We start from the raw sequence: 26,474 nt of genomic DNA on the forward strand, positions 1-26,474 counted from the left end.
AATTTGTGAAATTTGCAAGTTATGTGGTGCATATCTGCCTTATTACAGTATAATAAAGAATCATTTAATTTTAGCTTCTTTCATTATGCTTTATAGTCCATTAAAACGTATCATTTACCCTTACCATTTCGATATTTAGTACGAAGAACTGTGCTGCATGCATTGAGCATTTTTCTACAAGTCTTTTTTCCCTGATGTGCTATTTCACATATCACAGGCCTTATTTTTTGAACATTTGAGCAAAAGAAACAGATGAAACCTCATACAAAACCCTCCAAAATATGAAAATGTGGGGTTTATTTGTGCTAATGCTCTTCTTTTGGAAACATATGTATTAAAGGTAAGGTCCATTTATTGATTTAAACCACGTTGTACATAAAAATTTATTATTCATGATTAAACTTTCCAAGGCATTGTTCTTGAAAGAAAAGATTTTTTAAACTTGTGGAATGAAGAACTTTATCTGAAAGTGCCAGAAAGATTAAAATTAATTATTCCCAAGTTTTCCAAAATATCATGGGAATGTAGTTTTCTGAAGATATTTTATGCAAAAATTTGGACTAAAGCTTTGATATTATAATTTTCTAGGATCTTATGGTTGGTGATGAGGCAAGTGAATTACGCTCAATGTTAGAAGTTAACTACCCTATGGAAAATGGCATAGTACGAAATTGGGATGACATGAAACACCTGTGGGACTATACATTTGGACCCGAGAAACTTAACATAGATACCAGAAATTGTAAAATCTTACTCACAGAGCCTCCCATGAACCCAACAAAAAACAGAGAGAAGATTGTAGAGGTAAGTGTTTTTAGGTGGGATATGTACATATGTGTTTCTGTGATGTCATGTTAAAGCAAATGCTCTTTCTTTTATCTTACCATTGTTGTTAAGGATAAAGGGAATAGGGGAACCTGCCTGGGTGGCTCAGTCGGATGAATGTCCAACTTAGGCTCAGGTCATGATTTCACGGTTTGTGAGTTCAAGCCCCACAGTCTGTGTTATAAAAAATCTTTTAAAAAATAAAGGATCAAGGGAATAAAAATAATTGTTTCCCCTCAGATCCTATTTATTGAGCACCTAACTAGTCATTATTTCTAAGTAGAATATATCAGTATACAAAACCCTGCTGCCATGGAACTTATATTCTGGCAGGGGACAACCCCCCCACCCAAAAGTGAGTTAATTGAATGGTTGGTTAGAAGATAATAGATGCTAAATGTGGGGAAGTTGTGGGAGATTACATTTTTCATAGGGTGTGGGAGTAGACCTCCCTGAAAAGGTGATATTAAAACAAAGAGTAAGGGAGTCAGCCAGGATGTGTGAGGGGAAAGCATTCCAGGCAAAGGAAGTAGCTAGTGTGAAGGTCTTAAAATGGGAATAAGCCTGGTATGTTAGAGAGTCAGCAAGGAAGCCGGTATGGGAGGGCAACAGGAGATGAGTTCAGAGAAGTAATGGAGCCAGATCATACAGGGCCTTGCAGGCCCTTAAAGGGAATCATTCTTTTACTCCAAGTGAAATGAAGGGCTGTTACACAGAAGGGACATGCTCAGATTTAGGTTTCTGTGGCTGCTAGGTTGTGAGTAGACCATAAGGAGGCAAGAGTGGAAGAGAGACCAGTTTGAAGGCTTTCAGTTATCTAGGCAGAAGATAATGATGGTTAGGATTAGGGTAATAGCAGTGGAAGTAATGACAAGTGGCCAGATTATGTATCTGTTTTGAAGGTAGGGCCAAAGCATGTTCTGATGCATTAAATAAATACGGGTAATAGAGAGGAGAGTCAGGGATGACTTCAAACGTCTTGGCTTGGACACCTGGAGGATGACGTACCATCAACCAAGGTAGGAGAAGACGAAATAAGTAAAACAGGATTTGGGGGGAAGGATCGAGAGTTCAGTTTTGGACATGGTAGGCCCTCATTAGACATCCAGTCAAAAATGTCAGGTAGATAATGAGAGGTATCTCCCACTTTTCAAAAGTTCATGTTATGCCACTTTGCTTTCACCAAAGACCTACGCTAGTACCTGTTTTTGCTAACTGAACAAAGTCTGAAGATTTTCACTTCTATGAAAAAGAGGGAAAAGCAAAAATTGGATTCAGCATTGGTTTTGCAGCAAGCTGTTAGAGAGGCAGCGTGCACCCATAGCAGGAGAGTGGTGCTGCCATGCTGGTTCCCCAGGACCACACTCAGCATCTGAGCATCAAGGCGCCCTAGCTTTGAACTGTGTCAGTGAGCATCTGTGCTTTATCTCGTTTTATTTTGTGCATCCATTAGCAAGATGTGCCCTAAGCTATCAGAAGAGCCTAAAAGAAGTTATTTTTGACATCTGGGAGCACTCATAAATTAATTTCCATATAAATTAATGGTCATTGCTTCTTTGATTTACAACATTTCAGCTTCACCAAAGGTTTCATGGGATTACTCTACTTTCAGATAGGAGAAGTCTGTAAAAAAGATCAAGATCAGAAGAAAAGTCTGAGGCTAGACTAGAAATTTGGGAGTCATCAGGATATAGATAATCCATTCACCAGGGAAGAGAGATCAAACATTGGTGAGAAGGCTAAGGACTAAGGAGAGGGAAGCTAGTGAGAGCAGATTGAAGGGCTCTGAGGGAGCAGACACAGAGAGCAAGAAGTCTGCATCCTTCATAGTTCAGATAAGTAACTTTTCAAGGTTGTCTTTCATTATATTTGCTAATATATGAGGTAAAAACTGTCTTTGTTTTTTGTTATATACGAGGTAGAAACTTGCAATAATTATTTCTGTTTTAGGAGCTTTGCAGACACTACTTACTGTAAATATTTTGTTTTGCTCCATAACCATGTTTAGGTGTTGATGGAAATTTTGGAAGGATTTCAAATGAGATTGTTGTGAGACAATATTTTTAAATTCTGGATAAAAATTTAAGTTTCATATTAAGTGTTTTAAAATGTTTAAATCCTGGTTTTAGTTAGGAAATCCATGTCATTTCCTTATGGCTTATAACTACTAATACTTTTGATGTATAAGTAGTGATGTGTCATTGGTATTTATTTTTAGCAGTGCCTTGTAAAATCAGAGTAGAGGCATTTTTGCATTAAACTGAAAGGTTCCTAAACACGGAAACCTCTTTAGGAAAACAACACAATGTCAGAATTAAAACCAAGTTTTCGTTCAAATCAGATGAAAAGTCAGGGAGACGATGTTATACCTGGATGCCTCTTCCACTAGCTAGCTATTTGACCAGGACACGTAGTTTTGGGGGTTTTTGTTTTGTTTTGTTTTTTGTTTTTTTTAATCTGCAAGAATGACAAGGACTGGTCTCACTGTGCTGTAAGGTCTCACCTTAGTTTAGTATTCTTTTTTACTTGTGGGTGCAAATTTGGCTGTGACTGATAATGCCCTACTTTAATCTCATCCAGAAAGTTGATTTAGTACTAGAAATACTTTTTTCACCATCTTACTGATGAGAACAAATTCTAACGGACTTTCAAGATGACAAATGCAAATACAACTTCACGCTTCCATTTTCTTCTCTGTGGAGGGGGAGTAAAGGATGATGGAATAGAATAATGTTTAGAACATCTAGTTGCTTAATTGATGAATATGTGTTTCAGAGTTACAACGTTTAAATCCTCTATAAGTCTCATTGTGACTTATAAAATTTCTGAGTATCTAGATTTTCAGAGTGGTAGTCAGCCATGCCAGTCAAGGAGTGGTCACTGTAGATGACAGAAGAAGTCCTGCAGCATGTTCCCAGCCCACCTGGACTACAGAGAATGAGCATGGTTGTGACCAGAGAGGGCACAAGGAAGCTCCTCCCTCCATCATAGCTCAGCTGAGAGCAGTGCCACAGCCAGGGCTCAAGCTGGGAAGGTGGGAGTACCAACCAGCTAGGCAGTTTCTGTATCTGCCAGCCTTCAGGAATTACTGCGTACAGTTTTGTCTTTCTGCCCTACTGTTTCCCTACCTTCCTTTTTTCTTCTTTTTTTCATTTTTTTAACTGCTGAAGGTAGAGCCACAATCTTGGCTCGGCTTAGGGGAGAGGAATCGGAGGGAGGGTCAGCAGTTAAGCAATTTCTGTAGTTTTTCCTTGAATTAAAAGATATTTCCATGATGAATCACTGAATTCTACTCCTAAAACCAGTATTACACTGTATGTTAACTAACTAAAATCTAAATAAAAATTTTAAAAATAAAAGATATTTCCATTAAGGGACATCATTAAGAAAGGCTTGTTTAAATGCAGAAATCTTTCTTCCACTCTAATTATCCATTGACTAAAACACTCAAAAATCTTTGCTTTGGGGCACCTGGGTGGCTCAGTCCATTAAGCGCCTGACTCTTGATTTCAGCTCAGGGCATGATCTCGCGGTTAGTGGGCTCGAACCCTGTGTTAAAGGGGCTCAATGTGGGTGGACGTTGAGGGGTTCTCTCTCTCTCCCTCTCTTTGTGCCCCTCCCCCACCCACGGTCTTTCTTTCTCTCTCAAAATTAAAAAAAAAAAAAATGCTTTGTAACACTTATGAAATGCTTGAGAACTCGGTATTTATCCAAAATCTGTTCCCATCATTGGAGCTCTGTGGTAGCTGAGGAGAATGGAGGACTCTTATAGGTCCCTTGATTCTGTCTTGGCAACTAATCCACTCTGTGACAATCAAGAAAGCATAAATATTTATTATGTAACTTCTAAATACCAGTATTTCTTTCTTTCTTTTTGCATTTTCAGGTAATGTTTGAAACTTACCAGTTTTCTGGTGTGTATGTAGCTATCCAGGCGGTTCTGACTTTGTATGCTCAAGGTAGGTGAAACTTAATTTTTAGAACAACAATTCAGACATTAAGTGCATTTTATGTCACAGGAATTTGATTTTATAATAAGTTTTGAATCCCAGAAAAGCACAGTATTATAGATTTATTCAAATATTTTCATAATTTCTAAAATTTGTCAAATAAAATCTCACATATATTTTTATTTTCTTCATTAAACAATGAAAGACCTAAGGTAAAAAGAGAACTTCTCAATTTTTAAGAAGTAGGAGGTTCCCTCTTTTAGTCTGTATTAAAATAACGTCTTTTTGTACAGTGGAAAACGAGCATGGGATTTGTCCTTAGAATTGGCAGAGTTAAAGAAAAAAAATACAGAGATCCAAAAAAGTTAGTAAAGATCACGCCTGCCTTATACATGGTAGATGAAATACAAAGGAGAAGGTAGACATTTGGCAGTGTCTTCCTAACTTACATGTTTTCTTGGTGCTGCCGATAGTAACTGCCTTCCTTTCTATTGAGAATAAAAATTGGCCATGTGGGGAGAGCTCTTTACATTCTGATGTTCTGATGGTCTTATGAAGAACTTATGGGGCTGTCAGATATGTGCCACACAGTCTCTTAGGTACTTGAAATGTAAAGATGCCCTCATAGAATATGGAATCTAATGGGGGCAAAGATATTGAAACAGATCATTTTGATTCAGCATGTCAGAGAAGGTTTCTGAAGGAAAGGGCACCTGAGCTAAGTCTCCAGCCTTAATAGTTAGCAGTGTATGTGACATAGTGCTTAGAAAACTCTTTTTAATATCATGGAGCGCCATCCTATTTTATACATATTTAGTAAAAATCACCTTGTAAAATACATATTGGCTTATTAAACCATCTTTAGTACTACATAGAGATTCTTAGAAAATACTTAGGGGAATTAAATTTTTAAAGAAGCTTTGTTCATTCACCAAGTGGAATGTACCTTGCACTCTGTTTAGTGCAGAGTATATAGCAGTGAGTAAGCTGGATGTGGTCTTCTTGACCTTTTTTTTTTTTTTTTAAACGTTTATCTATTTTTGAGAGACAGAGTGCAAGCAGGGGAGGGGCAGAGAGAGAGGGAGACAGAATCTGAAGCAGGCTTCAGGCTCCAAGCTGTCAGCACAGAGCCTGACATGGGGCTCGAACTCACAGACTGTGAGATCATGACCTAAGCCGAAGTCGGATGCTCAACCTACTGAGCCGCCCAGGCGCCCCGGTCTTCTTGATCTTAAGGTGATTACAGTCCAGCTGTGAATAATTTTTCCTTTGAGGAAGGAATTAAAAATTACTTGCTACTTTACAAGGAGCGTTTGTATCCAGGTAATTTTATTTCATTTTTAGAAAAATAAATTTTAGAAATTATTTTAGAAAATACCTTGGAAAAAGTAGATATTAACAATTTTGAATCTAAGCTTCAAAACTGATGATAATAGTTTCATTTAGGGGGTGAGGATGGGACAGTTCTGCTGAAATGAATTTTTGTTTGAACTATATTTGAATAAATACAATTGACCTTAATGGATTTTTCTAGCGATATTCATAAATTTATTTGCATCCAATGGGAAGATACCCTCACTTAATTCCTAATATTTAACCATTTTTGTTTAACTGTTGATTCCTTAGTTTGAGAAATGATAGTCTAGCAATGAACAAAAGAACTCCAATAAAATTCTCCTTGAAGGTAGCTAGTGCTGTCAGCTACAAAAGCAAAGGTAGGAAGAAGCATTCAGCGCTGTGGAAGGGTTTTGAACAAGAGAAGTGACACAGTGGGTTAGGAAGCTATGTTTGACTACACGGCACACACACAGGACTGAGGAGAATAAAGGGAATTAGGGGATCTGGAGGTTAGAATTGTCAGGAAAGGTGTAAATGAAAAGGTATGAACTAGATTGAACCTTAAAGAATCCATAGGAATTGAAGTGGAAGGAATGAGTAATCCAGTGAAAAAGAGGGGGGCACTGAAAATGGGTCAGATTATACAGGGAAAGGCTAGTGTGTAACCTGGTGGGAGTGGGAGAAAATAAGAAGTTGCATGAGAAGGTCTGTTTGTAAAATATAATGTAAATCCCTGCTTTAGTTGATATTACTGGGAGTATTTTTGAATTAATGATGTGGATTCCTCTTTTTTTCAATGAGAAGTTTCTTGTTGAAAGGAATGCAGCATTAAAAGGTACTAAATGGTTTTTATGAACCTTTTTATGAAGATTTATGTCCACCATCAATCAAGGAGAGACATTATATGAGCCTCCAAAGGAGGTAGATTAAGTAAATGTATTCAAAGACAAATCATTACGATGAAATATTATAGTACATTCAAGTTTGTATTAAGAAAGAGGGATTGGGCACCTGGGCGGCTCAGTTGGTTAAGCATCTGACTCTTGATTTCAACTCAGGTCGTGATCTCATGGTTTGTGAGATCTGCGCTGACAGCATTGAGCCTGCTTGGTATTCTCTCTCTCCCTCTCTCTCACTTCCCTGCTAGCTCTCTCTCACTCTCAAAATAAATAAATAGACATTTTTTTAAAAAAGGAAGAGGGAGGGGTGCCTGGGTGGCTCAGTCGGTTGAGCGGCCGACTTCGGCCCAGGTCATGATCTCGCATCAGGCTCTGTGCTGACAGCTCAGAGCCTGGAGCCTGTTTCAGCTTCTGTGTCTCCCTCTCTCTCTGACTGTCCCCCGTTCATGCTCTATCTCTCTCTGTCTCAAAAATAAATAAATGTAAAAAAAAATTTTTTTTTTTTAAAAAAAAGGAAGAGGGAGAGGTTCCTGGGTGGCTCAGTCATTTGAACCACTGACTCTTAATATTGGCTCAGGTCTGAGATTGAGCCGTGTCGGGCTCCACCGTGGGCATGGAGCCTGCTTAAGATTCTCTGTCTCCCTCTGCTTGTTTGTGTGCCTGCATGTGTGTGCTTGCTGTCTCTCACTCTCAAAAAAAAAAAAAAAAAAAAAAAAAAAAAAAAAAAAAAATGGAGAGAGCCTCTTCAGGGATGTGAAAATGATAACATAATGGTTAAGAAAGTTACAGACATTGCATATTCTATAGAGTTAAAAAAAATTTTTTTTTTTTTGGTTGAAAACATTATTAGACTGGGGCGCCTGGGTGGCTCAGTCAGTTAAGCGTCCGACTTCGGCTCAGGTCATGATCTCGCGGTGTGTGGGTTCGGGCCCCGCATCGGGCTCTGTGCTGACAGCTCAGAGCCTGGAGCCTGCTTCCGATTCTGTGTCTCCCTCTCTCTCTGACCCTCCCCCATTCATGCTCTGTCTCTCTCTGTCTCAAAAATAAATAAACATTAAAACATTTAATGTTTAACATTTAAAAACATTATTAGGCTATTAACTACTAGAAAATTTGAATTAGAAAAAGTTATGTATTTTTTTTCCTGCATTAACCCTTGTGCGGAAGGTAACTTTTGTAGTCATTCCTATCAATAGGAAATTTTATCAATAGGAATTAGAAAAAGTTATGTATTTTTTTCCTGCATTAACCCTTGTGCGAAGGTAACTTTTGTAGTCATTCCTATCAATAGGAAATTTTATCAATAGGAATTAGAAAAAGTTATGTATTTTTTTCCTGCATTAACCCTTGTGCGAAGGTAACTTTTGTAGTCATTCCTATCAATAGGAATTTTTCCAAAACATAGTTTTGAATATATGACAAAAATAATAAGTACATTATTTTCAACAAGCTTCACTATCAACTTGTGTAGTATTTATCTCTCACAATGGTTTTCATAAAAGTTACCATGATGCTTTAGAAAATTGCACTTGAAGGGAATTCGGGGATGAAGATTAAATTGGAAAGAAGAAGAATTGTACTGAGCTTTAAGAGACATTCTTCGGTCTCAGAGTCTGTTTCTTCCCATCTCCTGGGATGGCACATAGACTAGCAGTCTCTCTCACAAGAGACATGTGTGAGAATACTCACTTTAGTGTCCAGATACTAGAAGTAAGCTGCAGAATAGCAAACAATAAAGAAATGCTGGCTTCTAGACCATTCTGGTTGGGGAAGTTTCTAGTTTGGCTTCTCTGCTAATTTTTGAAATTTGCTGGCTTTGATTTTTTCTGGTCTGGCTTTTTATTTAAGACTTCATGGTTTTCACACAGGTTTATTAACTGGAGTAGTGGTGGACTCTGGAGATGGTGTGACTCACATCTGTCCAGTGTATGAAGGCTTTTCTCTCCCTCACCTTACCAGGAGACTAGATATTGCAGGGAGGGATATTACCAGATACCTTATCAAGGTAAGCAAAAGAAGATATTGTAGAAATTAGCTTTTGTAGTTTGTGTTTACTGACTTAACACAATATTTGAATATATCATCTCAGGACCATAGCAGATCTTCTGTACCACTGGAGGAGTGACACATTTACCCCAGTATTCGTATAAAAATCCAAGTAAGATTTATACACATGCTCTCCGGTATAGTAATGAGAATAGAACACATCATTACATAATTATGTTTGCTATTCCCAGGGACTGGGCAGTGAGGTATTTCAAAGATAGAAGAGACCTTAAAACCTCCTTGAACAATAGAGGCAGGCTTTTCTGCCATAAAACCTTTCTTTGACAGGTATATGTTAAAGCCATAATCCTGACTGGGTTGCCTTTTCTTGTCCTTCCCCAGAAAATACAGTGATCGCAAATTAACGATATTTGTTTAAAAACCGGGCCCCGTTGCACCAGACTTTAATATTTAGTAGTTTTCATGGAATTAACCCAGTTTTTAGTGTTTGCTATATTAAAGTTTACTTCTGGGTATAATTAGTTATAAACATTGCTGGAGAAAGTGTATAAGGCAATTATTTGGAGGCATGTATATATATATATATATATATATATATATATTTTTTTTTTTTTTTTTTTTTTTTTTTTTTTTTAATATTGGGAGAAAAAAGTCTAGTCTACTGTCTATATCAGAATTCTGTTACTTAGAATATTCTCTCCAGGTCAGTGGCTCTCTGCCAAGCTGATGCTGTCCCCCAGGGACACTTTGCAATATCTGGAGACATGTTGTGGTTGTTAACAGCTGTGTGGGAATGCTACTAAACATCCTACAATGAGTGGGGCAGCCCTCCAACAAAGAATTGTAAGGTCCACAATGTCATTGGTGCTGCTGTTGAGAAACTATTCTAGGGTGATATCTGTGTGATAAAATGGGTCGTATTAAGTGTTTACCTTGACTTTGGGTTCTTTTTGTCTCATTTAGAGTAATAATGAGATTAAGTAAATGAGAATTATACTCTCATTCTAGGCCAGAGTTCTGTCTGAGGACTTTCCAAGGGTTTTCTCACAAAGATTAGCTAATGGGACTTATTTTTAAAGTTTTTATATGCAAAGTCCAGTTTGTTTATGCTACATATTATGGTATAGGGTTTTTTCTGTCAGCTACTTGAATTCTTATCATTTATGTGATTCACAAATGCTCTTGCCCATCTAGTACGTGTCAGATATAATACTAGAAGTTAGGGATAAAACTTTCTAAGACCTAGGGATATTTCATGAATATGGCATTGATTGAGCAAGTGGCAGATTGTGGGAGTACAGTACTAAAATAATATGTATTAATACATAGAGTTTTGGGGTGCCTGGGTGGCTCAGTTGGTTGAGCATCCAGCTCGATTTCCACACAGGTCATCATCCCAGGGTTGTGGGGTTGAGCCCAATGTCAGGCTCCGCGCTGAGTGGAGCCTGCTTAAGATTCTTCCTCTCCCTCTCCCCTTCTCCCCTTCTCCCCTTCTCCCCTTCTCCCCTTCTTGTTCTTGCTCCCTCTCTAAAATAAAAATGTTCAAAACTTAAGACTTGATTATTTAACAAAACTCTCTGAACATTGGTACTCAAACAATAGTCTTTTTTTTAAATTAGCTTTTTTTTTTTTAGCTCTTTTACCCATTTATTATTCATGAACTGTTAATAATTCTTTTACTCTTTGTGAAACAAATATATATCCTTTTATGGAAAGTAATATTTCCCATTTCTGAAATATTCAGTGAGTCCTAAGGATCCACTGTCCATTGCATTTGTTATTGACATGAGCTATTTAGTGGGCAGTAATCACTTTTCCAGAGTTGAACTCAGTTCAGATTCATTGTCAATTTACTGTTTTTTTTGTACCAGCTGCTTCTTTTGCGAGGATACGCCTTCAACCATTCTGCTGACTTTGAAACAGTTCGCATGATTAAAGAAAAATTGTGTTATGTTGGGTATAATATTGAGCAAGAGCAGAAGCTGGCCTTAGAAACCACAGTATTAGTTGAATCTTACACAGTAAGTATTTCCAGTGTATAAAATGTGTGGTTTTAAAATGGAACACCATGACTATTGGTGTGTGCTTAAAGAGATTTTCTTAGAATCAGTATTTTTGTTTTGAGTTGTTATATATATATATGTGTGTGTGACCTTATGTCTTTCCACAATAAGATCTTTGATTTAAGTTATTTTAGGATACCATATAATGTGAAATAAGGCAAGAATCATAAATAGCCTTTCTACCTTAGGATATAAATTGATAAGAGATGTTATTTTGAGATTCTAATATCTGGAATAGCATTTTCAGCATGCACTTTACAGAATGTTATTTCCCTGAGATGTTAAGTATTTTCACAAAAATTACAGTGGAGTATACATTGTCCAGTAAGTTTGGGAGTGTTTCGCTTTACTGAAGGACTTTTCAGAGCCTTTGATGTGCTAATTTGTGTGTGCCTGTGAGAATATAGCATATTGCGTGTTTCTCAACCTTATTAGACTACAGGATTCCAGCATTTCATGAGACTCAAACGTTCTACGAAGCATGCTTTGGGAAGTGCTCATCCTGTAATATTGCTCTAATAATTCACTAGGTGGCAGTGTTTTCCTGACTTTGTGTTTTCATAATGCGATCTTCAAAACATGTTAACTTGAAAGTGTAACTAATAAGAATTAGAACCTAGTTATAGGTTACACCAAGGGAGTTGGTCCTACCTGAATTTTAAACGTGTTGTTCTCCTAAGTCTATTACATTCATCTGGGTATAAAGTACTTTCATATCTTGTCTTTGATCTAGTTATTACTAAAATAAAAGCAAGTAATAGGCAATAAAAGCAAGTACAGTATTCTTAAACTATTTGATTCATAAAAAAGATAAATAAAAATAAACTATTTGATTCGTGTAAGCTCTACATAACACAAATATGTAAAAAATAGTCCTTTTAAAAATAATTATTAATTTTATAAATTATATTGTTTGATTTTTAAACAATACTGATCCAAATAATTGATAAGCAACTTAGTGATCTCACGATTTGCCCTAGGGATTCTTTTCTGAAGTTTTTTTGACAGTTCCTCTAGATGTATAATTTTTTATCTACCTGACTTGTTGGGAAGGAAGAAAGTGGCCTGAGACAAAGGATGAGGGAACTAGAAGTGTACATGTTTTGTTAATTTCTCCCCTCCTTTGTCAAAGAATTTGAGGTGGGTTACAAAAACATCTACAGTTGACTCTTGAACAGCACAGGGGCTTGGGGCACCAATCCCCACCTCCCCCATACAGTGTGTATAACTTTCAACTTCCCCAAAACTTTACTAATAGCCAGCTGTTGCCTTGCCAATAACATAAACAGTCAATTAACACTTATTTTGTATGTTATAGGTATTTTATACTGTATTCTTACGATAAAGTAAGCTAGAGAAAAGAGAATGTTATTAAAATCATAAGGAAGAGAAAATACATTTACAGTCCTGTACTGTATTTATCGAAAAAAATCCATGTGTCAGAGGACCCGTGCAGTTCATACTCATGTTGTTATAACAAACATGTTACACGTAATTCTTACTTATTTGTCATTTGCACAACAAATAAAACCAGTACACTGGTGAAACTGATAAGTAAGTGAAGAGGGAGAAAGGATGGGATAAGATTTGGTGCAAAAAGAGGAGAATCCTACAGTCTTAACAGTATCTAGAGGTAGGTAGTTCCCAGGCTGGGTGGCCCCACGCTGGCCAGCAGCCAGAGTACAGGAAGAAGCCACTCTGGCAGAGAGGCTGGAAATGGGAGCTACAGAGGTTTTACCAATAAGTGTGCTGTGTAAAGTTTTTCCAAATATCTTAGGTAATTTCATGTGGTTCCTAAACTCACCTGATGGTTTTATTTTGTTAAGAATAAATGTTTGAATCAGTATCCTTGAGGGTTTTTTTGTTTTTGGGTTTTGTTTTGTTTGTTTAACTTGATACAATTTATTTAAAGACAGTTGTGGAAGTTTTGAAAAATGTGATTGCTTTTGCACATATCTGTAAACAGTTATAGCAAACATGGAGTAAATGTTTTAAAAGCTTGGTTTGTGGGACTTTGTCATACTGAAAAGTCATTTTTAGAATCTAAATACAATTACTGTATTATAAATATACTGTGAGAAATGTTCATGTAAAACTAATTCTGGTATCTCCTATAGAAATGGGTCAAATGCCATCATATACAAGCATGCTTAAAACTTAGGTCAATCCAATGAGTTGTGAGGTGGTTTTAAAAGAGGGAGTTTTTGGGATGCTTGGGTGGCTCAGTTGGTTAAGCGTCAGACTTCAGCTCGGGTCGTGATCTCTGAAGCCTGCTTCAGATTCTGTGTGTGTGTCTCTCTCTGCCTTTCCCCCACTCACACTCTGCCTCTGTCTGTCTGTCTGTCTCTCTCTCTAAAAAAAATAAGTAGACATTAAGAGAGGGTGTTTTGGGGGGGCACCTGGCTGGTTCAGTCAGTGGAGTAATCTGTCTGCTAATGTTGAGGTCATGCGTTCATGCGACACACTGGGCATAGAGTTTACTAAAAAATAAAAATTTTAAAAATAAATAGAGGAAATTTTTACTTAACATTTCTCATTTAGTTAAACATGATGTGACTTAAGAGTTTTCTATACAAGGTTATGTTGTAATGATGTCAGACCTGTTGTTTAAATCTTATTTGCTTAAATTAAAATTATGTTTATCCATTATTTAAAATTTAATGGGGGCTAGAGGGGAGCCTGACTGGCTCGGTAGGTAGAGCATGCAACTCTTAATCTCAGGGTTGTGAGTTCAAGCCCCATGTAGGTGTAGAGATTACTTAAAAATAAAATGTAAAAAAAAATGTTTTAAGGGTGCCTGCTCGGTCGTTTAAGCATCTGACTTCGGCTCAGGTCATGATCTCACAGTTGGTGAGCTTGAGTCCCGTGTCAGATGAGCTTGAGCCCCACACCGGGCTCTGCACTCTCTCTCCTTCTCTCTCCCTCATAAACAAACAAACAAATAAATAAAATAAAATTTATTAACAGGGTCTAGTAAATAGGACACAGAATTGCTTAATAAAAGTAGTCTAGGGGTGACTAGGTGGCTCAGTCAGTTGAGCATTTAACTCTTGGTTTTGGCTTAGGCCGTGGTCTCATGGTTCATGGGATCCCATGGAACCTGCTTGGGATTCTCTCTCTCTCTCTCTCTCTCTCTCTCTCTCTCTGTGCCCCTCCCCCCTTAACCATGCTCTCTCTCTCAAAAATAAATAAACTAAAAAAACACATTTTTTGGATTAAATGATTTGACAGAAGCTTTACACATGATATATAAAGTGTTTTGATGGCAAAATAGTAACGTTTCACGGTATAATTATTTGGTGAAAGAAATTAACATTTTTAACTATATGTGTCTATGCCACATGGTAAAAATATACATAAAATCACAGATGTGTTACAATAGAGAAGCAGCATTGACACCAGCAGTAATCCAAATGCAGTGGTTTATGAACATTTCCTTTTTATGCTTAGCTGCACACAGCAAAGGAACGTAATGCACTCGTGCCTTGGTGGTTGTTCCAAGAAATTCCTGCTGTGTTGGAGCATGGTGTGATGGCATGTTCTGCATTGAAAAGCAGAACAGCTATCTAAATATATTTTATTTTACCTTTTTTCTTTTTCAAGAATTTATTGTGGGAATAATATGTTGCTGGTAATGATTTTGGTTATAGAACAGATGTGTTTAATAGTGTTCTAGAGAACACTGGGAAATTTTTTAATAACGTTTTGCTGACTAATACCTGGTTATTCTTGGTTTCTAGCTCCCAGATGGCCGCATTATCAAAGTTGGGGGAGAGAGATTTGAAGCACCAGAAGCTTTATTTCAGCCTCACTTGATCAATGTTGAGGGCGTGGGTGTTGCTGAATTGCTTTTTAACACAATCCAGGCAGCTGACATTGATACCAGGTACATTATAAATGATGGCTTCCAAGTTATTTATCAGTAGATGGAATGTGTGTAGTTAAAATGGCCAAGTTGTCTATTAGCTCACTCATGTTTTTGAACAGGTAAGGCAAAATAATTTTTTGAGGGTGGCACTGGGTGTTGAATATATATCATTATGCCTCAGAAACCACTTAAAAATTTTTTTTCATAGTTTAAAACTTAAGGAAAACTTTCAGGAATAATACAGATAACTCATGTATACTCTTTTTTCAGTTTTGCATTCTACTAAGTTTAACATTCTTCATGTTCTTTCTGTCATTCTCTCTTTTTTCTTGAGCCATTTGAGAGTATGTTGAATGTATAAGTCCTCTCTACTCCTTAATATTCTCTTTTTATTTCCTGAGAACAGAGGTATTCTCTTCTATAGCCACAGTGCAGTTATTGAGCTCAGGAGATTGATAACTGATACACTGTCATGTGCCATACATTTGTCACTTTCATCTACTGTCCCAATAATGCCCTTTATATAGTTTTTCTTTTCCCCAGGAGATTATCAAGTTGAGGATCACACAGGGTATGTAGTTGTCATGTCTCTTGGGCACAGTTCTTCAGTCTTTCATGACATTGACATCTTTTTAGAGTACAGGCCAATTATTTTAGAAAACTTTTCTCAACTTGAGTTTGAATTTTTTCTCATGAATAGATTCAGGTTATGCATTTGGGACTAGAATACTACTTAAGTGATGAGTCCTTCTCAGGGTGCCACATCCAGATATGAGATCTGTTGTTTCCTTATTGGTGATGTTAGTATTAAGCTCTTAATGAAGTTTCCTGTTTAGTTTTTGTAGTTTTTCTTTCTTAGTTTCTAAGTAATTTGTGGGAAAATACTTTGAGACTGTCTTGATCTCCTGTTCCTCATTAAACTCTGCCCCCCACCCCTTTTAGCATCTATTGATGCTAAAATGCCTAAATGCATTTTTGTTGTGGTTGCAAAAAGGTGATTTCCTAATTCTGTCATTCCTTTTATATGTATTAGTTGACATTCTAGCATAAGGAAGCACTTTTCCTTGTTTTATTTGTTATCAGCATGGACTCATGATTTTGTACAGTGGATTATAATTCATTACCATTTTTATTTATTTTAATGCTCAAATTGTTCCTGATTTGGCCAGAGCCCCTTCAAACAGGGTCTTGCGTCCTTTGATGTGCTGTTATCTTTTTGAGCACATTGTGTTTTGTGGCACAGGATATTCCTGGCCTTTCTTTAATTTTGTAGGTGAAGCATTACCATATAGTCAAAACTATACAAAAAGTATTCTTTGAAGTATTATTACTCTCCCTGCCCCTTGTTCTCCACCCTAGTCCCCCTCCCTCTTATAGGTAAATGGTCTCATTAGTTTCAGGTTTATCCTTTCTATGTTTATTTTTTCTTACACAAAAGGGAGCATAGTAAAAATGCTTTTTTGCCCTTCTTTCACTTAGTATGCCCTGAACAATCCTGTACCACTTCCTAGGGATCATCTTCCTTTTTCTAGTGTATACATATCCGTTTATTCCGTGAATCTTGGTTATTTAGGTAGATTCCAGTATTTGTGCAAATAATGCTGCAATTAATAACCTTGTGTACGCTTTATTTTTGTATTGTTGGGCATGAACATTCTGAAAAAATTTCTAGAGGGGGAGTTGTTGGGCCAAAAGGTAAATAAATGCATGTAGTTTTGTTACTGCTCAGTTCCTCACTGTGCGGGTTGTACCTTTCTCCTTCCCACCAGCAACAGGTGAGGGCACCTGTGTCCCCACAGCTTGTTCACAGTGTGGTGACTTTTTAACTTTTATGCCAGTCTGGTGAGTGTAAATGATACCTCAGTGTAGTTTTAATTTGTATTTTCCTTAAGAGTGGAGTTGAGCATGTTTTTCTTTGTTTAGGACTGTTGTTATTCATGGCTTTTGCTTCTTCGTGTATGGAATTTTTGTAATATTTTCCCCTCACGTTTTAAAAGTTCTTTTGCTATTATAGCTAGTTCTGTGATCTATTGCAGATACTTCTCCTAATTTTCCACTTGTCTCTTGCTTATGGTGTTTTTGGCTATGCAGAAATTTGTTTTTACGTAGTTATTAAATAAATTCATATCTTATATTGCATCTAGAATTGATTTGAGTCATATTTGGAAAGCCCTCCTATATAGCTAGGTTATAGAGGAATTCACTCAGAAGCATTTTGTAAAGCAGGTGTTTGCTTACTTGTCTTTTTAACTCAGCATTAAATAACCACCAAACTAATTTTTGTGGGATGGCTGAGGAGCAGGATAATAAAGGAAATTAATAAAAATCGCAGTTGGCTTATAACAAGCTATAAATTTGATGGAAGACGATCAGAAATCTAGACTTGGAGTAGGGAGTAAATTCTCTTAGTAGGGATTAGGTAGACGCTTTTGTCCCTTGATTTAATGATCACTGATAGTAAAATTGCATTTAAAAGTGCATGCCTCTCAGTGGTGAGTCAGGCGTTGGCATGCCTGAAGCCCTGGACTCAGGTTCGGTACCCTTTCAACGGAGCTGGCATTAGGAAGTGGCACAACTCAGCTGTTGTGTGTTCTGCATTTTGAAAGTGTTCATGTAAACACTAGTGGGTACATGTCACCTTAACTGCTTGGCATAGGCTACGTTCACGTGCATACTTCTGCAGGTAGATAGAAAATACTGCTCTTCTAGAAGCTGGGGTTAACAAATTGAGAATTTCTTCCACTGAGAACCTAGAAGCCAGTTTGAATGAGGCCAAAATAAATGTGACTCAGCTCCTGAACTAACTTTACAATGAAAAGAGTTCCTCAGACCCTCACTCGGTTAAATCACTTTTAGTACATAGCAGTTATTTTAGATTTGATTATCGGTATGATAAGAGCAGCATATTCAAGGAAGAGAGGACTGCTATATGAAGCAAAACACATCAGTCTAACCAGAAATAACAGCGGACAGTCTCAAGGCAAAGGAACAAAAGGGAAAACTACAAAAGGCAAATGTAAACATTGAAAAGCAAGAACTGAAATCATAGTAGAAAATGGTTAATTATAGTAAACAACCACATCACACAGTGGCTCCGGGGAAGCACTGTGATAACACAGTCCGAATATGGAAGTTTGTAATGTAAACTATGGTCGTTATTAAAAGGTTCAGTTACATTTGCAGGAACCTGTGTCAAGTGCTTTAGAAGTATTCTCGTTAAAATTATAATTATTTTACATGTAGAGAGGGTTTGTTATAACAGTATTAATAGCAAACATTCAGCCCTGTGATTTCCATGTTGGATTTTATTTAATTCTCCCAGCAGTCCCCTGAAGCTGACAGACAAAAAGGAGCTCTGAGAGACTATTTTCCTCATCAGAAACCCTAAATGAATACCTTTTGTATCCTTCTAGATCCGAATTCTATAAGCACATTGTGCTTTCTGGAGGTTCTACTATGTACCCTGGACTGCCGTCACGGTTGGAACGAGAACTTAAACAGCTTTACTTAGAACGAGTTTTAAAGGGAGATGTGGAAAAACTTTCTGTAAGTATCAATCAATAATCCAGCTGTTAACATACTTTTAAAACCCTGTAAAGTAGCTTGTGAATCTTGACAACCACCAGAGGGAGCATGAAGTCTTCCTAAACTAATTATTAATACAGTCACTTGCAGCCTTGAAGAGATAAGAGGAAGTGAATGGTTCGAGGTAAACTCTCTTTCAGAATGCTTGTGCCACCTGGTCACCTCACCTACCTGGTCACCTCTGAGTCAGTGGCTGGAAGCAGTGAGATCCAGGGCCAAATGTTCTGATTCATCTGTAACAGCCTGGAGTCAGGGTGCCTCTAAATGCACGGGAAGAACCTGCCTTATAGGAGTCCCCCTTTTCTGCGGGGGATACGTTTGAAGGCCCCAGTGGACGCCTAAAACCGCAGATAGTACTGGATCCCACGTATACGATTTTTTCCTATACGTGAATGCCTGTGATAAAGTTTACTTTCTAAATTAGGCACAGTAAAAAACGACGGTCAAAAATAGGACAGTTATAACAATATACTGGAATAAAAGTTATAGGAATGTGGTCTCTCTCTCAAAATATCTTCTTGTACTATACTCACTCTTCTGTGATGATGTGAGATGACAAATTGCCTGCGTGAGGAGATCAAGCGAGGTGTTCTACGTAGGCCTTGTGAATGTAGTGATACGTCAGAGAGAGGATCATCTGCTTCCAGACCATGGGTAGCAAACCACAGAAGACAAAACCGCAGATAAGAGGGGACTGCTGTACTATGGAGAGAGAAATGCCTCTTTGGGGGTTTTGAGTTTGTGTTTTTTTTTTTTACCTTTTTGGATATGTAACCAGCCTTCAGTGCTACCCTTGGACTGTCTCATTTCTGATTCTAGGCTATTTTTCTGGCTGTTTTTTGCATATGTCTTATCTCCCTAATCAGATTGTAAAACACCATGTGTCAAATATTTTGTCTCCCCAGCTATCCTGGCTCTTGAAACAGACTTAAATTGGTAGTTGTTGATGTGTAGAATAGAGAGAGATTTTTAAACTAGTATGTAATACTTGATGGTTATTTGGGATTGATTTTTCTTCTACAAACACTGGAGTGTGTGAAGTACAGTACGTTTACTCTGCATTCAGCCAGAAGTCATTCAGTTCTGAGTTCTTCTCTTTGTCCCAACAACTTTGATTGGCTGTTAGATAATGAGATTACATATTACAGAGGACTTGTGTTTTGGAGATACTAATGTCACATCTGTGACTCGAATTGTGGAAATTAAATTGAGTACGGACTCACATACATTAAACAAATTAAAAGACTCAAAAGGAGCCATGTTGTCTAAGTACTCCGCTTATTTGTCTGATTTTATTGAGTTATACATACAATTTAAAATTAGCCTCAGGTGATTATTTCCTTATTCAGCAAAAATTTCTTGACATCCTTCTGGGTGTTAAACACTTGTCTTAGGTGCTAGAACAATCAAAACAGTGGTAAATAGAAACAAAATCACTGCTTTTATTCTATGAATAATACTTCAATAGTAATAAGCACTGTGAAGAAAACTAAAGTGAGGTCAGGGGCTAGTAAGTGGTAGTGATTGGGGAGATGGCTTGATCGTTCGTGTTGTGTGGTCAGGGAAAGACTCTGATGAGATCAGTTCTGAGCAGAGAACGGAGTGAGCGGGTGAGCCATGTGACTACCTGCGGGAAGAATCTTCTAGGCAGGAATACCAAGTGCCAAAGCCCTGGGTTGTCAGGATGTAGGTCTTTTTCAGACACAGTAAAGGATTTAGCTTTAGTCCTAATGAGATAGAAAGCCTTGGGAGGGTTTTGAGCAGAGAAGTGATAAGATCTGACTTCTTTTTTTTGTTTTGTTTTTAATGGTTATTTATTTTTGAGAGAGAGGGATAAAGTGCAAGCGGGAGAGGGGCAGAGAGAGAGGAAGACACAGAATCTGAAGCAGGTTCCAGGCTCTGAGTTGTCAGCACAGAGCCTAATGTGGGGCTTGAACTCAGCGGACCACAAGATCATGACCTGAGCTGAAGTCAGATGCTTAACCGACTCAGCCACCCAGGTGCCCCGGATCTGACTTGCTTTTAAAGAATCACAGAGCCTGGGTTTGCCTGGGTGGCTCACTCAGTCGGTTAAGTGTCTAACTCTTGATAGCTCAGGTCTGATCTCAGGCTCGTGAGTTCAAGTTGTTTTTTTGTTTTTAAAAAAGAATCACTAAGTCTGGTGTGAATAGATTGTTGGGGGAGGGAGGAAGAAAGAAGGATGTAAAAGGATGCATTCGCAGGCTCAGAGGGAGGAGACAGGAGACGGAGGTTTATGAAATGGAGGAGGAGGTGTGAAATGGTTGTGTTGGAGAGAAGAGAGAAGACATGTAATGGGGTTGCCGTGCTACACTGAGGGGCTCAAGTAAGGTAAGCGATGCAGTCAAACCAACACTTTTGAGTTTCTCACCTGTTGTGTTCAGTTCCTTGAGGGCAGCTACAAAGTAGAGAGTTGAACACCCAAGTCGGTGTTTTGAGAGGCAGAGGACAAAGTCACTAAGGATAACACCAGGAAATGGTGGTGAGAGCGTACCCCCATGCGCAGTAGGAGCAGGGATGAGAGGAAGAAACCTGGGGGTCCTGTAGGTGACTTGGCAAGGAGGAGTGGTGGATGGAATGGTCTGATAGAATGAGCTTCAACTTTGGAGTTGTAGGGAGGAGGGAGAGACGCGCAGCAGTGAAGAGCAACAGTTGATCAGAACCTCCAAGGTTAGGAAGGTGGTCGTGTGAGGAAACCAGCAGCCAGTTGAGAGAGCTGCAGGGGCAGCAGGGTCTTGAGGGGCCATTATTTTTTTAGTTTACATCCAAGTTAGTTAGCATATAGTGCAACAGTGATTTCAGGAGCAGATTCCTTAGTACCCCTTACCCATTTAGCCCATCCCCCCTCCCACACCCCCTCCAGTAACCTTCTGTTTGTTCTCCATATTTAAGAGTCTCTTATGTTTTGTCCCCCTCCCTGTTTTTATATTATTTTTGCTTCCCTTCCCTTATGTTCAGCTGTTTTGTATCTTAAAGTCCTCGTATGAGTGAAGTCGTATGATATTTGTCTTTCTCTGACTAATTTCACTTCTGGCTGTTTTTATAAATAAAGTTTTATTGGAACACAGCCAGGCCCCCCCTTTTTTTTATGTAAGTAAACTGGTGTTTTTATGTGTCATATACTATCAGATCTCACAGTTCCATTTATGTGACGTGAAGACAACTTAACATGACATAGTTTACTTGGAGTCTTGCAGGATTTGTGGCACAGTAAATTAAACCATGGCATTTTAAGGTTTCTCTTTGAAGCGTGGACTGATCACACAGATTGAGGTGTATTTTTATTAGGCAGTCAATAGTGGCTAAAGATTATAAAACTTTTCCCACTTTAATTTTGGTTACTGTTTTGATTTTTTCCAGCATCCCCAAGGTTTATTTGACTATACTTGGTCTTGTTTATTTTGAGAACGTTTCATTTCAATTTGAAGCAATAGAAAGTGAGCTTTGCTTATAAGAAAAGAATTTCGGTCTTACTCTTACATGGGACTGCAATCAGAGGCGTTAGACCTTGAAGAAACCATAGAAGTCCTCTTACCCAAACTCTTGACTTGACATCTGGCTAAATGGTTTGCTCATGTGGTCATCACCAGTTGATGGGAAAACCTGCCACAATCAGGACTGTGGTACTTGGGCTCTGTCAGTAGGCTGATCGTGGAATTTGTTGTCCAAATCAAGACACTTCTGAGAGTGACAGAGGGCGTTGTTAATAGTGATGCGGCAACGAGTGTAAATCAGGACTGCTCTAAGCACTCTGGGGTGGATGTGTGATCTCCTAGTTGTGAGCTTTTGGCAGATTACAAAAAATATCTCTGTACCTCAGATACCAAATCGCACCGTCCTGCTTACCTCACAGGACTGTTGTGAGAATTCAACAGGAGAATGTATGAACAGTCATTGTCATAAAGCAGAAAGCATTATGCACGAGTGACACTTTGTGATCCCCTCTTTCTCCTTTAGAAATTTAAGATCCGTATCGAAGATCCACCGCGCAGAAAGCACATGGTGTTCCTGGGTGGTGCAGTTCTGGCAGATATCATGAAAGACAAAGACAACTTCTGGATGACCCGACAAGAATACCAAGAAAAGGGTGTCCGTGTGCTGGAGAAACTTGGTGTGACTGTTCGATAAACTCACTCCAGAGCTTGCTCGCATCACACCCCTAATGCTTTCTTTTTTCCTTTTTGCCAATCTTTGAACTCGTTCAACTCCAGGACGTGGAAGAGTCCTCTCTGTGCCCTTTGACTGGAAAGGTCAGGTTTTATTCTGGTGTCTTGGGGGAAGCTTTGTTAAATTTTTGTTGAAGTGGGTAAATCTGTTTAATTCAGCCACTTCCCTACAAACACAACGAGAGGGCAAAGGGTCCCCCTGTCTGCTGCTTTGTTTCTTCTAAGTAGGCATTTAGATCATTCCTGTCGGCTTCCTATTTTCACTTTACTGCTCTAATGCTGCTAGTTTTAGTCTTTAGCACACTAGGTGGTATGCCTTTATTAGCATAAGAAAAAAACTTTAACAGGAGCTTTTACATATTATTGGGGTGGGGGTGGTAAGGGATGGGTGGGCAGCTGCTGAACCCTTTATGGCATTTCCTCTGTGGTGTGGTGCTTTCAACAGTTACTGCACAGTTTAAGTACCTTAAAGCTTCTGGAATTAACATTGTAGGGAAATGTTAGGCTCAGAATTAAAGTGTTTGGGATGGGATTTTGCGTGGGGGGAAGGGGTGGTCTTTGGACTTTTTAATTTTTGAGCTTCTCTGCTCTGAGGTATGTAAGATGAAATCTATTTCCAGTCCTTTGATTTGGCAGGTTTTCTTCGACTTTTGGTCTGCCTAGAACTGTTTCCATTTGATGTAAAGAGCAAGTGTAATACTCCATTACCATGTGGCTTAGCGATTTTTTTTGAATTTTTATTTTTGAAATCAACCATGTTAGCTGGGAATAGACTCCCTAGAATCTATCAGTGGACAATTGACAATTTAAAAATGCTTTTGGAAATTCCAAGTACAGATTAGAAAAGTGCTTAAGAATGCTTCTTTCTATACCAGAAGCATTAAGGTACTCCAGTGCCAAGTACCATTCTTACAGTTACTCTTTGACATAACTGACCAGTGCTGATTTAATAAGAAGAAGTAGACACATATAAATAATTACTGGCGGTAGGTTACAATTTGGGGGTTAAAAATAACATTGAAATATGGGACTTGTTGCCAGTTGGGTAATTTTCATTAGTCTTTTTATTATTTTAATTTGCAGTCTGGAAGTGGAGTATAATTTGACTACTTAAAATGTTGTTGGCAAAAAAAAAATCAAGATTTAAATCTGTATTTGTGCTGAAAAAGGAATCATAACTAGTAAGTCTCAGTCGTCTTATGCCTGAAAGAAGAATTGTTGGTATTTTGTAAGTGGTAGCAGACTTTTCTGTGTCAGAAAATCATATTTATGAATCTGTTGGTACTGCTTTGTATCTGAAAAAAATATCAAATAGTACTCAGATTTGAATTCTTTCTAAATTTGAAAAATAAAGGAATAAGAAACTCTATCATGCTAAGTACAAAATGCAGATTCTGGGGGAAAAATGTTTTCCTTCATTTCAAAATATTCTTTACTAATAATGGCTTTGAAAGAGGAAGCTTAGTTTTTAGGTGACTACATTTGGAAAAATTATTGGCTTTAAGACTTTTTTTGTGAAAAAACTTAAAAGTCAGTTTACATGAAATAAGCAGCAAAAGAAGGTTAGTTTTAATAATGCAGCTTCTGTTCATATTAAGTATTTTTTGTCTGTTTTACCTCACTTTGAACAAGTAAAAGAAGTTAACCTGCATGCTGGACATGCCTCAGTACACGTGAATAGCCTATGAATAAAGTGTACTAGATTTTAGGGACATGGGTGTCAGTCATTTTGGAATTCTCAAGTGTTCCTAAATCATGTTCGAACTCCCCCTAGCCTTTTGAGTCCTGGACTTGTTAAAGGACACACATGTAGGACCAGTACCTACCAGCTGTTCATTTCAGGTAAATTGGATGAACTCTTGGCCTTTGGTCGTGATTTTAATATATGGGGGTAGAAAACAACAAGGACAAGGATGGACTCTTACAACAATGAGAGAGCATTTATCATTTGCCCCTTGAATGTAGAATTTGGTTTTAATTTCAGTATTCTGCTAGCAAACAGGACAGTTAAAATGGTGTATTTATATATATAGTATAATTTTAAAATTCCATTTTCTAATTTTCCTATTCCAAGGCAAAATAATGTATTTAGTTATTTGGGGGGTAGTTGAAATATTAGGTTTGACTGGAGTTGTCAGGTGGGAGTCCCTCAAACTAACATATTTTCTGTTTTAAAAGAGATCTGATTTTTAGCTCTTGAGAGCCATTGTCACTTAAATTTCCAATAATGATTAAAATTTCTTATTAAATTAGAATTGCCAATGCCTTGACCTTTGAGAAGGGTTTCTTAGAAATAAGTCCTACATTTAAACTTCTTTCTTTAAAACATGGTATTGGATGTTGACTTTTACACAGTTCTGAGCACTGTTAACAATATCTGGAAAGTGTTTTGCGAGATCAATGGAGAGTTAAACATTCTACATTTAACGTGAATACACTTCTTTTTGATTCAGAAAATAAAATCAGATTTTTGAAAGTAAATTTGAATTTTATCTTGGTTTTGCCTGTTAACATTTTTCTCTTTAGTTTCATTTTCGTATTTTTATTCATGTTTTCATTTTTGCTAATGCAAGATGGATTGACAATTCCATGCTAGTTGTTAGGCCAAGTTCCATTCAATGTTGTGTTTTTATTTGGCTAAAAAACGTCTTTATCTTTGGTGTGATTTTAAATAAGGAAAGGAAAAAACTAGCAGTAAGAGCAAATTACAGGTACAGCTGTATTAGAGGGTCCCCCCTCCCTCCGCAAGCAAACTGTTTTGTTTCCTGAAAGACTTAAGGTGGCTTTTGCAGTATTAGGAAAGCTAGACAGATATATATGTAACTTGACCCTTTTCAAAGACCTTTTAGCTCATTTGCAGACTTTTGGCATATTATTTTTAACACAACTAAAGGGTGAACTTTTTAAAAACTCACCTTCCTTTACTTTCATACTTGTCTTTGAGGGTAGGGGCTGAGGAGTAGCTGATAGAATTTTTGTTTATCCTTCTTCATGAACTTGTACGCTTGGATTTCATTGCTCCCTTCATGGCCACGTTCCCCCAGGACTTCCTGAGGTTTGCCTCTGGTGTCTTACCAAGCTCTTAGTTGCCAGAATAATGTGACAGCCGTCCCCGTGTGTTACAGAGGAAGAAGTTACTGGGCACTGCTCCTTGGTCTCCTTGGTGATAGAATGAGTGTTTTAATGCTCTTCGTTTGTTTTTCTTCGCCCATAAACTTTGACCACTGTATAATTACGTGTGGAACTGCACTAACTTTAGAACCATTAGTAAGGGCACCCAACGACAGTGAACCAGAAGCTCAAGGAATTATTTTAGCTCAATATTTAACACGTAATCTAATCTTGGACTAATTGACCAACTACCCACAATACCCAGAGTATTTGTAGGCTCACTTTTTTCCTCCAGCTCAAATTGACCTATTAAAAGCTTGAATACCTTGTAAAGGCCAAATTGCTGACTTTAACCACTATATTGTAAGTAACCTTAGCTATAGAATAGAAAAACTCGTGTTGGGGCTGTAAATAAGGCAGCTGTTGTATAAATTCCACCGATTTTTGTAGTAAGTATTTTAAAAACCTCCTAAAGCATCTTGCTCTTCATTGTTTAAATAACATCTGAAGTTAGGGAGAAAGAAGCTATTAAACCATAGTTACTTTTGTTTAAATCATCTGCACCATGGCAGTGACAAAAAAAAATGCTTTGTGCCTATTATAAGTATTTTACTTTGTGTTGTGTAAAACGTGTTCTTTTGTGT

The 26,474-nt window shown here is 37.8% G+C and overlaps 1 protein-coding gene across 1 annotated transcript in view; it reads left to right on the forward strand.

Moving 5' to 3' along the window:
* The window catches only part of ACTR2 (actin related protein 2), a 38,748-nt gene extending 13,178 nt beyond the window's left edge, over positions 1 to 25,570 (forward strand). The window contains exons 3-9 of the mRNA XM_007075343.3: positions 589 to 804; positions 4,712 to 4,784; positions 8,881 to 9,017; positions 10,891 to 11,040; positions 14,823 to 14,968; positions 18,364 to 18,496; positions 22,511 to 25,570. Of these exons, the coding sequence (XP_007075405.1) occupies positions 589 to 804; positions 4,712 to 4,784; positions 8,881 to 9,017; positions 10,891 to 11,040; positions 14,823 to 14,968; positions 18,364 to 18,496; positions 22,511 to 22,681 (1,026 nt within the window). The 3' untranslated portion in view covers positions 22,682 to 25,570. The remainder of the gene's footprint in view (positions 1 to 588; positions 805 to 4,711; positions 4,785 to 8,880; positions 9,018 to 10,890; positions 11,041 to 14,822; positions 14,969 to 18,363; positions 18,497 to 22,510) is intronic.
* The last annotated feature ends 904 nt before the right edge of the window (positions 25,571 to 26,474 follow it).

Source organism: Panthera tigris, chromosome A3 (genome assembly GCF_018350195.1).
Source record: "Panthera tigris isolate Pti1 chromosome A3, P.tigris_Pti1_mat1.1, whole genome shotgun sequence".
Lineage (NCBI taxonomy): Eukaryota > Metazoa > Chordata > Mammalia > Carnivora > Felidae > Panthera > Panthera tigris.